This window comes from Lithobates pipiens, unplaced genomic scaffold, assembly GCF_037356315.1.
Source record: "Lithobates pipiens isolate NorthernLeopardFrog02 unplaced genomic scaffold, aLitPip1_a1.2 Scaffold_8, whole genome shotgun sequence".
Taxonomy (NCBI): Eukaryota; Metazoa; Chordata; class Amphibia; order Anura; family Ranidae; genus Lithobates; species Lithobates pipiens.
Window position 1 is genome coordinate 92,569,215 of NW_027507903.1, and position 17,967 is coordinate 92,587,181.

At 44.5% G+C, this 17,967-nt stretch overlaps 1 protein-coding gene across 9 annotated transcripts in view; it reads left to right on the forward strand.

The window, feature by feature from the left end:
- The window catches only part of TJP1 (tight junction protein 1), a 738,699-nt gene that overhangs the window by 175,827 nt on the left and 544,905 nt on the right, over positions 1-17,967 (forward strand). For 3 of the 9 annotated variants that reach the window (XM_077473246.1, XM_077473247.1, XM_077473248.1), the window contains exon 1: positions 5,032-5,191. The exons of the other annotated variants lie outside the window; for them this stretch is intronic. In XM_077473246.1, the coding sequence (XP_077329372.1) occupies positions 5,097-5,191 (95 nt within the window). In that variant the 5' untranslated portion in view covers positions 5,032-5,096. Of the gene's footprint in view, positions 1-5,031; positions 5,192-17,967 lie in introns of those variants that run through there. 9 annotated transcript variants of the gene reach the window in all.

The window sequence follows — 17,967 nt, forward strand, 5'->3', positions numbered from 1 at the left end:
TGTGTTTTTTTGGCTTGTGCTGTGATTAATCCCACACAGCCGGGGCCGCGTGTGCGCCCCCTACCTGGAAGTCCTGGATCATGTATCTGACACGTCATACAGAGCAGAGAAGCTGCTTTGCCGCCATGCATCTAAGTGATGCCGTCCGCTAGCAGTTAAAGTGTGTCAAAACCCTAAAACAAAAATGTGATCTATTTCAGCTTACCGATTCTTAAAAGAGATCAATCAGGAGCTTTGGTACTTTGGCCATACTTCTCTTTTAGAAGTGGTGGCTGTATTCGTTTTCTTTTGTTAGGCTTTTTTTCACCTGGCGATCCAGCTAGTAACACACTTCCTGTCTTAGGGTGTCTCCACCAGGGCCGTCTTTAAGGCAGGGCAAAAGGGGCAGCTGCCCTGGGCCCTGTCATTGTTGTGGGGCCCAAAGCAGCTGCCTCATACTTGCCAAATATCCCAGTTTACATTCCCTTGTCCCTTGAGGTTTTAGTCCTGTTGTTGTGTACAGACGATTCACCTGCAGACCCTGTGTTTACATGTAAATAACCAGCATTCATATGTAAATAGCAGTGACATGCATATGTAAATAGCCGAGGCCAGCGGCATTGATATGTAAATAAGGCAGCATTCATATGTATATCATGCCCCCTGCAGTGAGGAGATGATGTGCTGTAACCTACAGCAACCAGTGAGCAGTATTACTGTACAGTAATCTCTAGCAGCCAATCAACAAGCCGAAATCATGCGCTGTAACCTCTAGCAACTAATCAGTGAGCCTTAAGGAGTGCTGTAACCTCTAGCAACCAGTCAGTAAGCAGTAGTGATATGCTGTAACCTCTGGCAACCAATCGCAATCGCTGCCTGATCTGATACAGTAAACTGATTTTAAGTCTAGCTGCTATTTATTGTATGTCTCAGAGAAGGTGGAGAGCGAAATTGCATGGGGGGAGGGGGGCCCTAAGCAAATTTTTGCCCAGGGCCCAATCAATATTAAAGACGGCCCTGGTCTCCACTCCAATGGAGGAACAACAGAGACACTCAGGACAACAGTTTGCCAATCAGGGGAGAGGGTGTTAGATGCACTAGCACATTTACATGGACTTGACTAACAAAGTTAAACTCCGGCTAGCAATTACAGCAACAGTTTTATTTTAATCTTTTCCTTTCATGATAAATGTTTTATATAAATAAATAAAAACTGATCAGCACTTTTTTTCTGTTAAAAATAATAAACATGTTATACCTACCTGCTCTGTGCAGTGGTTTTGCATAGAGCAGCCCAAGTCTTCCTATTTCTCGGGTCCCTTTGTTGCTCCTGGCCCCTTCCTCCTGTTGGGTGACCCCACAGCAAACAACTTGCTATGGGGGCACCCGAGCCGAGCCATAGCTCCCCGTGTCCATTCAGACACAGAGCCGCGGCCTGGCCCTGCCCCAGTGGTGCAAACAAACTGAAAGATACTGAAAAAAACATCAATTGCAGCCTCACTGTGCCCATCAAATGCAATCACTGTGCCCATCAAATGCAGCCACTGTGCCCATCAAATGCAACCACTGTGCCCATCAAATGTAGCCACTGTGCCCACCAAATGCAGCCACTGTGCCCATCAAATGTAGTTACTGTGCCCATCAAATGAAGCCACTGAGCCCAGCAAATGTAGCCACTGTGCCAGCAAATGTAGCCACTGTGCCCATCAATTACAGCCCCTGTGCCCATCAAATGCAGCCACTGTGCCCATCAAATACTACCACTGTGCTATTAAATGCCGCCACTGTGCCCATCACAAGTTGGCACTGTAACCCCCCCCCCCTCGCACGACCCTCACTTACCCTATCTTGGTGGTGGATCAGGCAGCAGATGGCAATAGCTGTGGGACCTTGCAGCGGGTCAGGCAGCGAGCTTTGTCCTCCATGCATCTCCTCCCCTCCTCCTGATAGGGGTCCAATAGCAGTGCCTGTCCTTTCAGCCAGTTAAGTGACGGGTAACAGACCTGGGCTTCCTGTTTGGCGGAGAAGCGGTTCAGTGTTAGAAAAGCGAATTTCCATTCGCTTTTCTAACACACCTGGGTGGACTCCAACCGCAATAGTTTGTGCTTGGAGCCCATCTTTTTTGAAGTCTATGGCTCTAATCAGGTGCTTCAAAAATATACCCCCATGGCTGTAATTCAGGTGCCTGGTGTCCGAAAAGGCGCTGGACGCCTGAATAGGGGGTAACGGTGGCAGCCATGGATAGATTCATGCATGAATCTATCCATTATTCATGTTTTATTCATGTTTATGTTTATTCATGTTTTATCTTTAAAGAGTATTTTTTTTTCCTGAATTATACTAACCTAGGTGGATGCAGCATTGGTCCAATGCTGCATCTGTCCCCCAGCGGCGCTACACTGAAAACTGATCGATTGAACACAGCCAATCGCTTGGTTCTCAGAGCTCCATGAGCAGAGAGCTCCAGACTGTCAGTCACAGCTCTCTGCTCTGCCCCCTCCTCACTCATTGGAGCGCTGAGCTGTGGAGGCGGATGGGGGCGGCCGGCTCAGGCTCTCAATGGCTTGTTGAGAGGCTGAGCCGGGTGTCGTTCCAGGGATCTGGGTGGATCCTGACTCTATGGTTGTGAGGATGCGGTGCCTAGACTAACTTCTGTAACTTCAGCAGAAAGCGGACTTCAGACCACTCTCTGCTAAAAACGGGTCACAGGAGTGCAAAACAAACTTCTCTGTGATCCATAGGAGAAACGCAGGTAAACAAGCTTTGGCTATACTTCTCCTTTAATGCACAGAATGCATTAAGATAAAAAAAAACCTTCTGCCTTTAAAACCAGTTGACGACCACACGCCACAGTTATACCGCGGCAAGGTGGCTCAGCTGCGCAAATTTCTGTAGGTGTACGTTGACTCGTAAAATCACTTTTGTGGGCGCACGCGCGTTCCCACTGGTCAGCGGCAGAACCGATCAGAGGGTCCAGTGAACTTGATGTCTGCCGGCCATCCGCGATTGTTCCCTGCAGTGACAAAATGGGGATCTGCCTGTGTAAACAAGGCAGATCTCTGTTCTGACAGGGGAGATCACACAGATCCTATCTTTTTGTTATGCAGGAAGAAAAGAACGGCTGCACACCACAGGAACGTTCCAACAATTTTATTCCAAAAATTTGCAAATAACAGCCAATAAAGACAGAGTGTCCGAACCCAGGAGAAGGTTCCTGTGGTGTACAGCTGTTCTTTTCTTCCTATTGATCATCCTATTGATCAATGCAACCGTTCTTTTCTTCCTATTGATCATCGGTAGCGGACTGTGGCTTGCACCCAGTGCATTTGGACTGTAGTGACCGATCGCCGGTGTCAAGCGGTGTCTTCTTTGTTTGAATTTTTTGCTATGCAGGAAGACGAATCTGTGTGTTGCTCCAGTGAGCCCATCCCCCATACACTTAGAACACACAAGCAAAGCGCCCTGAAAGAGCCGCTCCATTCACTCCAGTGTAAATGCCTGAGGGCTTTCACACTGGAGTGGTGCGCTGGCAAGATAGTAAAAAAAAGTCCTGCTAGCAGCATCTTTGGAGTGGCGAAGGAGCGGTGGGTATACCGCTCCTCCACCCCTCCTGCCCACTGAAATCAATGGGGCAGCTCGGCTATACCACCGACAAAACGCTGCTGCAGCAGCACTTTGCGGGTGGTTTTAACCCTTTTTCGGCCACTAGCAGGGTTAAAAGTGCCCCACTAGTGACTGAATACCCCCGCAAATATGACGATAAAGCGCTGCTAAAAATAGCAGCGCTTTTCCGCCAATGGACCCACCACCCCAGTGTAAAAGGGGTCTAAGTATTGCGCAAACCAATCAATATATGCTTATTGGGATTTTGTTTACCAAGAATATGTAGCAGAATACATATTGACCTAAATTGATGAAGAAATTTGTTTTTTTTTGCATTATTATTTTTTTTTTTTTAGGTTTTATAGCAGAAAGTAAAAAATATTGTTTTTTTATTTATTTATTTTTCAAAATTTCTGCTCTTTTTTGTTTATAGTGCAAAAAAAATAAATAAAAAATGCGGAGCTGATCAAATACAACCAAAAGAAAGCTCTATTTGTGGGGAAATATAGACCGTGGAATTGTCAGTTAAATTGGCGCAGTGCTTCACTAGCGGCTGGGGGTGTGGATATGCCGCGGTTGCAATGCTTTGCGGTTATGAAGGGAATTATACCCTCCGTGGCTTTCATCGGGTATTGTGACCACCAAACATGACCTATTCAGGTGAATGGGGCTGCTCTGCAAGGTTAGTGTGGAGTTCAAGGGGCTATATAACACCGCCTTACCTTCTGTTATATGCTCTCTGAAGAGCGATCCGATTGGGGATCACTCTTCAGAGATAGTGTGAAGGACCCCTTAAACAGTTATATTAGGTTTTGTATGACATTGCCTTTGAAGACATGTGGACAGTGCAGTTTTTAAAACAAATATATACCTGGTTACAACAATCAGCTCTTATGATCTGACATGTGAAGTTCTCAATGCAGTTTTCTTGCTCTATTAATGAAGTGCATGCAGAATCCAGGCAGATCACGTGGTAGAAGGTTGTACTCTGCTGGGTTCTTTGGTTGGTATCAAATAATTGCTTAATGTGCTTATTGCCCAGCGCTGCCCCCTCCCCCTCCTCCCATGCCCTTTGCAGTGATGCCATAGACAGGGGACCGGGATGCTGCGTTGCCGTTGATTCGGATCTCTATAGCCGGTGTTTGCAGCCACAACCTCATTACACGTAAACCAGGAGAGAGGGATTAATGGGACGCTATTCTAGGCGCTAATAGGATTGCTGGGCTTTGGTGACAGAGGAGGAGGAGGAGGAGGAGGAGGAGGGAGGGGAGAGCCCAGCATCGGGAAGAAGGATGGCGCTGCCACCTCGAGCTGTCAATGTTATCTCTATGTGCCGCTCACAAATGGCGATCTGCTGACAAGACACGCCGAGGGGAGAGCAGAGCACAGCCCGGGACACAGAGAGACACGGGGGGGGGGGGGGACGGGGCAGATGTCTGCGAATCCCAATTACATGATCGCATGCAGAGCATTGTGGGGGGGCATCGGAGGGGAGAACCAAGGGGGGAGACAAAATGAAATACCAGAAATACCTGACTGTGCTGCAGATGGCCATCGGAGTGACTCCTTCCAACAGGGGGAACATTCTACCTTATAAGAGGAGGCTGTGGTGAGTCTGGGGGGCTTCTTTGTTACTGGGGGGGCCATGCATGCTGGGCTTCCCCTGGATCGTCTACACTGCATGCTCCAATTCACATGCTACATGTGTAGTCTGTATGGTGCATTGCATGAGGCTCATTGGGATCAGATGATGTGTGTAGAGGCTACCATGTACAGGGGGGGGGGGGGGGGGGGCTCATTGGTGGGATCGTAGGATCTGTGAAAGGGCTACAATGTACCTTGGGGATGGGGGGGGGGGGGGGCATCTCTGTCTGCAGGGTGCATTGCATGGGGCTCATTGGGATCAGATGATGTGTGTAGAGGCTACACCATGCATGCTGGCCTTCCCCTGGATCATCTACACTGCATGCTCCAATTCACATGCTACATGTGTAGTCTGTATGGTGCATTGCATGGGGCTCATTGGGATAAGATGATGTGTGTAGAAGCTACCATGTACATTGGAAGGGGGGCTTCTCTGTTATTGGGAGGACATGCATGCCGGCCTTCCCCTGGATCGTCTACATGTGTAGTCTGAATAGTGCATTGCATGGGGCTCATTGGGATAAGATGATGTGTGTAGAAGCTACCATGTACATTGGAAGGGGGGCTTCTCTGTTATTGGGAGGACATGCATGCCGGCCTTCCCCTGGATCGTCTACATGTGTAGTCTGCATGGTACATTGCATAGGGCTCATTGGGTTCAGATGATGTGTGTAGAGGCTATGCCATGCATGCTGGCCTTCCCCTGGATCATCTACAGTGCATGCTCCAATTTACATGCTACATGTGTAGTTTGCATGATGCATTGCACAGGGATCATAGGATGTGTGTAGGGGCTACCATGTACACGGGGGGCTTTTCTCTTCCTGGGAGTACCATGCAGGCTGGCCTTCCCCTAGACCATCTGCAGAGCCTGCATGTGTAGTCTGCATGGTGCATTGCATGGGGGTTAATTGGGAACATATGATGAGGCTACCAGTCACATTGGGTACATCCATGGTCCTCCATCCTCAAATGTCTGTCCCTTCCTCTTGGATCCTAAAGCACATTCTGGCGGTACCATGCATGCAGCCCTTCCCCTGGATCGTCTACAGTGCATGCTCCACTTCACATGCTACATGTGTAGCCTGCATGGTGCATTGCATAGTGATCATAGAATGTGTGTAGGGGCTACTATGCACATAGGACTGCTTATTGGCTACTAGGGTTCCGTGCAAGCTGGCCTTCCCCTGGACTGTCTACAGAGTCTGCTACATGTGTATTCTGCATGATGCATTGCATGGGGCACATTGGGATCATATGAGGCTACCATGCACATTGGGAACATCCATGGTACTCCATCCTCAAATGTCTGTCTCTTCCTCTTGCATCCTAAAGCACATTCTGGGGGATACCGTGCATGCTGGCCTTCCCCTAGATCATCCACTTCACATGCTACATGTGTAGTCTGCAAGATGCATTGCATAGTAATCATTGGGATCATAGGATGTGTGTAGAGACTGCACATGGGAGATCATCCCTGGTCCTACATCTTCTAATGTCTGTCCTTAAAACACATTACACAGATGACTAGCTCAGGCATAAATGAATGGGGGGTGGCTGTGTGGGTTACAATGGAGTGCATACTGCTAGGTTCAATCACTGTGATGCAGTGCTGCTTTCGTAGATGCCATGGCATAGTAAAGCATGTATCCTGCATTGTTTAACTGTCTGATGACTTCAAATGATATATGGCTGTGGATGATGCTTGGTGTAAATGTACAGCCTAGGTATGGGCCATAATGAATAATGCATTCATATACTTATACACTGACCACACTGCATGATTCTCAAGCTTGGCAGGAAGATGCTGGCAATTCTTTCATTTTTCCTTTATACTGGTCTGGCTTTTCCTGACACTGCAGTACAAAGACATTCAGCACCAGGTGCTGTTCTGTATTCAGGTTCACTGACCATAGTCCTTGTATTGGCTGTGTCCACAGCAAGTATGGAGCATGGGTTTAGGAAAATAGATGATGGATCTATGGCCTTTGTGAGATAATGTGAAATGTAGGCATAACGGAGAGCTGTCTAGTAAGTGACCATCACTATACAGAAGGAGAAATGTGTTGCAATGCATATCCTGGTGTGATATGATCCAATGACATGCTGGAATCCTTGAGGATTGGCCATGGGTGAATTGCCAGCAGTTCATTGTACACTGTACAGTGCAATGTTTTATAATATGCTGAATATTGTGCCTGCAATGCAGTGAAAACCCCACAGAGGTTTACTGTGTACATGGACAGTTCTGCTACATAGTTCATTTGTATCCAGACTTTGATGTTTCATTTTACTCATTGTAAACTTTGCTCTGCAATGCAAACAAATCTTGTTTTTATTTGTACTTTGTAAAGTTTTAATGTGTAGCAATGTATTTAGGAAGAATATAGATTATGTATGCAATGATACATTGGTAAAGTCCATGAAGTATTAATAGATGCTGCTACGGTATTAACTATGTGGCCTTTATTAAAGAAATTATTTGCATATTAATGATCATTATTATTGGGTACTCTACACAAAAGCCATAGAATTACCTCATAAACCAGGCACCCAATACGACCTTTCAGTAGAAAGGAATATACTATTTAGATATATCACATCAATGCGACACTGAGGAACAGTAAAAGTACTTTTAGTAAAATGTATAAACATTACCAGATTCTTATTAGGCTGCTTTCACACTTTGGTTGCATTTTAGCCCACCTTTTCAAAAATATGACAAAGCGCACAACATGTCTGCAGGGGCATTATTTCTTAATAGCAACCCAAATGGTCTGTGGGGCGATAAAACACGTACGAATCAAGTCAAAATGCTTGCTGCCAAAACGCAACTAGCTTAGGGCTTGTTCACACTTGACTACATTTCTAATGGTTAACAAACGCTTCTATAGTGTTAGTATGGGCATTAGACTGACATTTATGAACTTTAGTCTGGGCATTAGACTGGCGTTTTACAAGCGTTAATGATGAGTTAAAAATGCACCATAACTGCCCTATGGTGCCAAAATGTTGTATATGAACTTCTATGGTGTGTTTGACACGCATAGTAGCATTTCTGCTACACCTAGTATGAATGAGGTCCTAATGTAAATGCCACCAGCATTTATCTGTGATGGCCCAAAAAACTAAAATTTAAGTGTGGGTGAGTTTTTCACCTAAAAGGGGCAGGTGGCAGGGAACCCCCTACTAAAAAATATTATATCTACAGCTGGGGGCATTGCTAAGCCCTGGCACCCAGGACACGTGCTCCCGGTCTTATGCGTGCCACAGGTCTCCTTTGAGATATGGATATGATACATTTTATACATTATCCAATTTTGGAGCAATATCTAATTTACCTTCTTTTCAATTACTGTTACCATGTACTGTTATTATTATTTTTTTTAATATTGCTTCTAAGCAATGATAATACATTTGATTTGTATTCTTGTCGTGTCATCATATTGTGACTTAATTTTTGGTGAGTCTTATTACCTAGTCAATGTGCGATTCAATCAAACTTATTGAATCAGAAACCAATCAAATAGCCATAACTTCCCTTCTGATCAATCTAGACTCAGTTTAGATTTTTGTTTTTGAGTCCATTGCAAAGAGTAGAAAATTATCAATTGTTTTTCATTAATCAGTGGAACTAAGATGACTTGCTCATGTTTTTGATTGTGTTTCAATCAATTGGATTATGAGGTTGGATTAAAGAGATATGATTGATAATTTATGATCGTTTCCTCCAATTACCGATCAAAATCTACTTCCCGGCGTGTGATATATTGACTGTGTGTATTATCAACTATTGCTTGAGTATTTCTGTAGTGAAAGATCAAAAAATAAATTGATCATTTATCAAACTGTGTATGGCTGCCACTAGACTTAGATGTGATTCAAACCAGTTATCATGGTATCTTACCAGAACCTCAACATGTGTTCCCAGAGGTGCCCTTGGTCTATTAGCACCTTTGGTACAACCCTTCTCACTGTACAAGAATGTGATCAATAACTTGTGGAAAGTTTTCAATAAAATAATACTTAACAAGGCATACCTATGGTATTTGACACCCAGATAATTTGAACAGCCCCCCCCCCCCCCCCCTCAATTAAATTAATATGTTTTTGGTAATAACCTTGAAATGAATGGTAATAGCAGAAAATAAACATAGACAGTAGAAACAGTGGCGTGCCTAAAGCCGCGTACACATGGGCGGACTGTCTGTCCAACTTAGTCCGCCGAAACACATTTCAGCGGACAGTCCGCTCGTGTGTGGGCTTCAGCGGACTTTTTCAGCGTGCAGTCTGGCGGACTAAGTATTTCGGAATTTCCGTAATATTGTCCGTCAAACTTTGGTTTCAGCGGACAGTCCGCTCGTGAGTAGGCTAGTTCGAGGGACTAAGTATGGCACATGCTCAGAAAGGATTTACACGGCGAAAGGTTGCATTGCTGTGTATTGGACCTCCTATTTCTAGTCCCGTCGTACGTGCTGTACACATCATCGCGCAAGCTTTCGACAGACTGTTTGTTCATCGTGTGTGGTCAAGTCCGTTCATTCGAAAGTAGGACGGACTGTCCGTCGGATTGTCTGACGGACTTAGTTGGCCAGACAGTCTGCCCGTGTGTACGCGGCTTAAGATTAGTGGCCAGAGCATACGGTGTCTTGAAAAAATATTCATATCCCTTTGTCACAACCAAAAATGTAAATGCATTTTATTGGGATTTTATGTGATAGACCAACACAAAGTGGCACATAGTTGTGAAGTGGAAGGAAAATGATAAATAGTTTTTGATTTCTTTTACAAATAAATATGTCAAAAGTGTGGCGTGCATTTGTATTCAGCCGCAATCCCCCCCCCCCCGAGTCAATACTTTGTAGAACCACCTTTCGCTGCAATTCTTTTTTTTTTTAGTAATGTCTCTACCAGCTTTGCACTTCTAAAGTGAAATTTTTGCCCATTCTTCTTTGCAGAATAGCTCAAGCTCTGTCTGATTTTGATGGAGAGCATCTGTGAACAGCAATCAATTTTCAAGTTTTGCCACAGATTCTCAATTGGATTTAGGTCTGGACTTTGACTGGGCCATTCTAACACATGAATATGTTTTGATCTAAACGATTTCTTTGTAGCTCTGGCTGTATGTTAAGGGTCGTTGACCTGCTAGAAGGTAAACCTCCACCCCAGTCTCAAATCTTTTGCAGACTATAACAGGTTTTCTTTTAAAATTGCCCTGTATTTGGCTCCATCCATCTTCCCATCAACTCTGACAAGCTTCCCCGTCCCTGCTGAAGAAAAGCATCCCCATAACATGATGCTGCCTCCACCATGTTTCACGGTGGGGATGGTGTGTTCAGGGTGATGTACAGTGTTAGTTTTCCGCCACACATAGCGTTTTGCTTTTAGACCAAAAAGTTTAAAAAACATTCTCATCTGACCAGAGCACCTCCTTCCACATGCTTGCTGTGTCCCCCACATGGCTTCTCTCAAACTACAAACGGGACTTCTTATGGCTTTCTTTCAACAATGGCTTTCTTCTTGCCACTTTTCCATAAAAGCCAGATTTGTCACATACCTGGTGGAGATCAAGCTGTAGAGAGGGCTTCTCTTGCACCTCCTGTCCAACGCCCGTGGTAGAGATGATAGGGAGTGAAGGACACAGAGTGGCATGAGGGCCAATGTAGCAAGTGGAACCAGCTGGGCCTTGGCAGGAACCCAATGGCTGTAGATCACTGGACAGGCACTAAGAACTGGAACTCCATGTCGCTGGATCAGCAGATGGAAGCGTTGCTGGAACATAAGCCAGGGGGTCATCAGCAACTGGGCAGAACAGGTACAGGAACATGAGGCAGAAGCTAAGACAGTATACAGGCCGGGTTTGGTACACAGTCGGGCAGCGAGGTACAGGAACATGAGACAGGAGCAGAGTCAAACACATGCCAAGGTCACAGGTAGGCAGGCGGAAGTCCAAAGGAAGGTACAGGTGAAGCCGGGTCAAACACAGGTAACTGGAACAGATCAAGGCACAGGTTAACAGGAACAAGCTGAAAGACCCCTCAGCAATGTGTATGTGTCATTGCTCAGTTTAAACAGGCTGTCTGGCACCAGTACGTGCACGTATGCGCCTGCTTGTGCCCGTGCGCGCTCACGCATACACCAATACACTATATTCTTTGTGCCCGCGCCTGCTCGTCAATGCGCATCTGTTAACTGGACTTCCCTTACATTTCCCCACCCCAATGGGCAACCTCTGGATGCCCATTTGTAACCTTTTTTCGGGGTGAGCCTGGAGGAATGTCTGTATCAATATCTTGGCATGGAGATTGGATTCTGGTTCACCAAGAGTTGTCTTCTGGTCCGTAGACTTTCCACTTAATTAAAAACTGAATCACATTCCTTCTCTTTCTATAATCCACAATTGTCTCAACCTCATTGCCATTTATTATAATAGGTGCTGGTGGACCTGACTCGCGATCAGGGAATGGGTGTAACTTTGCGGTTTTTAGTAGGGACACACTGAAGACAGGGTGAATTTTTTAAGTCTCTGGGAGTGAAAGTTTGTAGGTGGTTGGATTAATCTGCCTCTTGACAGGAAATGGATCTTGGATGGACATGACAATCTTAAATTGGCAGTGGATAACCAGACCTTGTCTCCTATTTGAAGTTTTAGGTCTTCTCTTCTTTTCCTGTCAAATAATTTTTTATTGTCTTGTTGTGCTTTAGAAATGGCATCTTACAATACCTTGTTGTTCGACTGAAGAGCACTTATCCTTTCTTGGACTGCAGGCACCGAGGAATTGGGCAAGATAAACTGAATGTTTGAGACCTCTGGTCTCCAGGCAGAGGTATCAGGAAGGTATGAGCGAGGGGACTATTACGGTGCACATGAATTGAATGCATCACATAGGAAAAAAAGCAAATTTTTCATAAAAAAATTATAATACAGTTTATTTCAATAAAAAACATTATAAAATTCAAACATATCGAAAATTCATGGGGAAGGTGAGGTATTTCGACTAATTTCGCTTCTCAGCTTCTTCAGGAATTACCTACATCTAAAAATACATCAATTACTCATAAATCCATGAGAAATATATGTATACAAAGGTGATCATAAATCACAAGCAATTTGAATGAAAATTAAGGAGACAATTTTACAATACAAAACAAGAACAGAGTCTTACCTAAATGCCCTTACCCCAGGACAAGCCAAGACCGTACAGGGGGAAGCCTCCCCCGGCGACTGGGAGGGGTATGAAGCCCCGATACCAACCGATATCTATATGAAAATATTTGTATTCAATTCAATGGCTTAAAGGAAAACAAGGGGGGCCCCTCAAGTGATCTAGAGTCATAATCATGTGAATTCAATGTGTATGACCATCAATGATCAGGGGTTATAACCTAATAGTGATAGTGATGAGTGACTAGTAGAATCCAGTGAAAATCCACAGAAATGGTGTAAAACTACAAACCAAGCAACCGTGAGTGACAAACAGAAATCAAAACAGCCAAAGTTGGACCCACTGGGGTGACAGTACAAAACCAGTGACAAGTGGTTGAAGTGAAATAATGATAAAGGAGGAAGGAAAAATATAGAGAGGACCCAATATATCTGTAGATATAATTATGTTATTGTGCCTCAAATACTAAAGAAAATATAATAAAATATATGGTATCCTCATCCTTATATATTTGATGTAGGGAAAGGGGTTGTAGGGGAGGGGGGTCTATACGTGGAACACTAAAACCACGAACCGGCCACACATCCCCCAGTAAAATGAAGGACTGTCTTGATACCCAAAGATTGTAGAAAAAATAGTTAGAATGATTTTTATTTAAACACAAATTGAAAAAAAGGTATATATGAACAATATTAAAAACTTTGATTGATACACGGTATAGTTATAGCGTATACATGTATATTACGGCAGTATTTAGTATCCAAGTTGGTCTTTATTCAATTAGTTTTGCGACTTTTTTGTCGCTTCTTCAGGAGACCTTGATATTATCTAGAATTAAACATACCATGTCAATATTTTATATATTAATGTTAATACAATTCAAAACATACAGTGCATTACTATTCATAGAAAATTGGAGTGAGTGGCTCACCGCTATGAAAAAAACGTATTGCAGAAAAACCTTAGAGCCAGGGCGGTCCCTGCCTACCAGGCTTTGACCACCCTTGGGGCGGACACGGGAGGTAATAAAAGCCGGCTGGAAAAGAAAAAGAAAAAATTGCCAAATAAATAGATAGATAAATAAATAGAGAACCCTTTTGTCACTGGACATAAGCCCATTGTTGCTGATATATAAATATGTAACAGTGACACTAGTGTCCCCAATATTTAATCTCAGCATCTACGTACCAATATGTTTAGCAATTTTCAAGCAATACAGTGAGGATGACCGTGCAGAAAATCCATGAGGATAGAAGCGGAATATAAGTGGCTATGTACAGAGAAAATCCTGTCATCAATCTGGTTCAGAATAGCCTTTGTTCTAAACACCCGAATGTTGATCCTGGCAAAATCAAACATAAACCATATCAGGCTTTGCCAGGAGGGGGAAAAAATAAGGCAAGTCGGGTTGTATAAAAGCAGACAGGAGGTATAAATACCAGGGTATAAGGTTTCGCCTCATTCCCAGCCATCCAATTCGTCAGGAATCTGTTCTAACCAGGGATTTACTTGCCGTCCATCACAAGCCGCTCTAAAAGGACGCCATAATGGCGCCCTTTTAACCTCCAACCCGGCGGCGTCAGAGCATCAGCGCAGAGCGCCAGATTATGACGCCGCTGGGTCCGCCGCTCCGTATGCGCATGCGCCACTACGTGGCGACGCGCCCAAGCTTCGGGTCACCGTGGAAACCACCACGTGACTCACAAAAAAGTCGCGAAACTAGTTGAATAAAGACCAACTTGGATACTAAATACTGCCGTAATATACATGTATACGCTATAACTATACCGTGTATCAATCAAAGTTTTTAATATTGTTCATATATACCTTTTTTTCAATTTGTGTTTAAATAAAAATCATTCTAACTATTTTTGCTACAATCTTTGGGTATCAAGACTGTCCTTCATTTTACTGGGGGATGGGTGGCCGGTTCGTGGTTTTAGTGTTCCACGTATAGACCCCCCTCCCCTACAACCCCTTTCCCTATATCTGTAGATATAATTACCAATATAATGTTAAAAAAGGGGAGGATCCAGGGACACAAACAAAGATGGCCAGAGTAGAGTGGAGGAAAAACCACAGCCGCACAATTCGGATCGGTATGTGGGGTAGGCAGCCTCCAAATTAGAGCAGGACTATAAGATAGGGACCATCTGTATCAATTCATAGTAAAGTAATAATAAATGAAAGTTGATAAAAGCAGTCAATAAACATGATATAAATAGTAACAGGTCCCAATAGTGCCAGGAGTCTGGATCATCCAATCACCGATCACTTTGATGCCAAGCAAGTCCCCTGGGTCCAGTCGGCATACAGGAGTAGCGGTAACCACCGCCATTTATACCCCTGAACCCCACACTGACCTCTGCGTCGTGACGCCGTCCTGCTACCTCTGCCTGGAGACCAGAGGTCTCAAACATTCAGTTTATATACAACTGGGATGAGGGTGCACCCTGTAAGGTTATATTTTTGAACCATTCTGTGAGGCCATTTCTAATTTTGAATCAGGCAAGATGTCAGGTAGGAAGGCTGGGAAGTACCCATAAACGGGGCTTGTTCTGTAGCCAAGTGAATTGCATCATTGTAAGTGGATTCTGCCAGGGATAAAAGTGATGCCCAGTCATCCTGGGGAAAGAATGAGAAGCACTGATGGTACTGTTCCAGAGTCTGATTTGTGTATTCTGTTTGGCCATTTGTCTGAGGGTGATAGGCTGATGAGAAACAGGTTTCGATCTGCAAAGATCTTTCCAGAATCTGGACATAAATTCTACCCGCCGATCGGAAGTGATGCTGCTGTGTACCCCGTGGAGTCTAACCACTTCCTTGATTAAGGTCTCTGTTGCTGAAGGTTTTCCTAATATAGGAACGAAATGGGCCATCTTCATTAATCTGTCAATGATCACAAAGATGGTAGTGAATCTTTCTGTACCCCGTGGAGTCTAACCATTTCCTTGATTAAGGTCTCTGTTGCTGAAGGGGTTCCTAATATAAGAAACGAAATGGGCCATCTTCATTAATCTGTCAATGTCAATCATTTCCCATGGTCTCTTGGGAATGGGTAACGGTCTTAACAGACCCCAGGATTTGGTTTTATCATTTTTGTTTCAGGTGCAGACCCCACAGGTACCGAAATAATCCTTGCAATCGGACCTTAGACCTGGCCACCAAAAGGAATGTTGCACTAGCTCCACTGTCTTGGTTACCCAAAATGTCCCACCAAGGGATGGTCATGACTCAGGCTAAGGAACTTGTGGCACAGACTTGGGGGTACAAACACTTTTTGGTTGTGCAGGAATAACCCCTCTTGTTCCTAGAAGCAAACACCTTGTGGTAGAACATCCCTCATGGATGCCTGTTTAAGCTGGGTGATCAGATCTACTTGTAGTAGCAAAAAACTTTGGGCCAGCAGGATTGTCTGCTTAGTGATGTTCTTCTTCTTCTGGGTAAATGCATGATAACGCATCAGGCTTGCCATTCTTGGAACCTTGTCTGAAGGTGATATGGAAGGAGAAAAGGGAAAAGAACAGTGCCCACCTGGCTTGACGAGATCTTAATCGTTTGGCTGTTCTAAAATATTCAAGGTTTTTGTGATCGGTAAAGATCAAAATGGGATGCGCTGCTCTATCCAGCAAGTAACGCCATTCTTCTAGGGCTCTCTTTATGGCCAATAACTCTCAGTCTCCCACATCATAATTTCTTTCTGCGGGGCTGAGTTTCCTAGAAAAGAAGACAATAGGATGTAATAGAGACTTCATTCCCTGGCACTGTGACAGGATGGAACCCACGGCATTCTCCAAAGCATCTACCTCGAGAACGTATGGTGATGCAGGATCTGGATGTTGTAAAATGAGTGCTGAGGTAAACAGAGTCTTTAACTGATCAAAAGCTGCTTGTGTTGCAGGAGTATTCTGTTTTGTGGGCTCGGTGACCGGAGAGATAATGGCAGAGAAACTTTTAATAAACTTGCGATAAAAGTTGCCAAATCCTATGAACCTCTGTGTGCTCTTCCTGTCTGTAGGAGTGGGCCATTCAAGGATGGATTTAACCTTTTGGGGATCCATGGAGATGCCTAAAGTGGAAAAAATAAGTCCCAAGAATTGGATTGTTTATTTTTCAAATTCACACTTCTCAGCCTTTGCGTATAGTCCATGGTCTCTTAATGGGCAGAGAACCTTTTTCATGTGTTCACGGTGTGCTGGGATGGAATTAGAATAGATAAGGATGTCATCTAGGTATACAATCAGGAATGGGTCAAGGAAGTCTCTGAAAATGTTGTTGACGAAATGCTGGAATGTTGTAGGAGCACTGCACAACCCGAAGGGTATAACGAGATACTCATAATGTCCGAATCTAATGCGGAAGGCCGTCTTCCATCCATCCCCTTTGCGGATCCGCACCAGATTATATGCACCTCGTAAATCAAGCTTCGTGAACACAGTGGATGTTTTGAAACGTTGGAAAAGTTCCGGAACCACGGGCAAAGGAAATCTGTTCTTGATAGTGACTTTATTTAATTCCTGATAATCAACACAGGTACACAGGGTATGGTCCTTTTTCTCTACAACGAATATTCCAGCGCAGGGGATGTGGAAGGCCAGTTGAAGCCCTTCTCCAAGTTTTCATCAATATACTGATGTAATACTTTAAGTTCCAGTTCGGAGAGGGGAAAGATGCACCCAAAAGGGATTTCAGCACCTGGCAAAAGTTCAATTGGGCAATCGGGCGGTGAGGTGGTAGGATGTTTGTTCTCTATTTATCAAAGACCTCAAGGAATTCATGATAAGCTGCAGGTATGAGCTGTGACACAGGAGAGTCAGTATGTATGCCCAAAAGGGGTGCAGGTTCCATGGGCATGGAGTGAAGGCAAGACTGCTGGCAGTAGGTGGATGAAAAAGTAATTTCTCCTGATCCCCAGTTTATCTGCGGGTTGTGGGCTTGCAACCAGGGGATGCCCAGGATAATGAAACAGGGGAGATGGAATAATGTCCAAGCATAAATATTCCCGATGACCAGTATCAGATACAGCCAGAAGTGGGCAAGTCTCGTGCTTTATAGGCCCAGACCTGAGACGGGATCCATCGGCCAGATGGATGGATAACTGGCACGTCTTTGCCTGCAAAGGGACTTGATGATGTTGGAAAAAGTCCTTGTCCATGAAGCAGCTGCAAGCTCTAGAATCAATTATGGCTGGCACTTGGATGTTTTTCCCAGGGATCTGAACTGACAGGAACAGGGTGATATGAGCAGATCCCTTTCCTACAGAACAGTTAGCAAGGTAGGTAGAGGGAATGATCTTGGTCTTCGTGGGCCTCACAGGGCAGTTTTGGAGATAATGTCCCACTACTCCACAAGTTTTTTTGGCGTCTTTGCAGCTTTTCTTCACTAGAGAGTGGAGAACGCAAAAGTCCTAGTTGCATGGGTCTTGCCTGCAGAATGATGGGTATAGTGGTTATGCCATTTTTTTCTTTTCTCCTTTCTCTGAACCTACGAACAAGCTGGATAGCAAGACCAATGAGGCTATTGAGGGAACTTGGGACCCCCACTTGAGCATTTGTCTTTGAGTCCGTCAGACAGG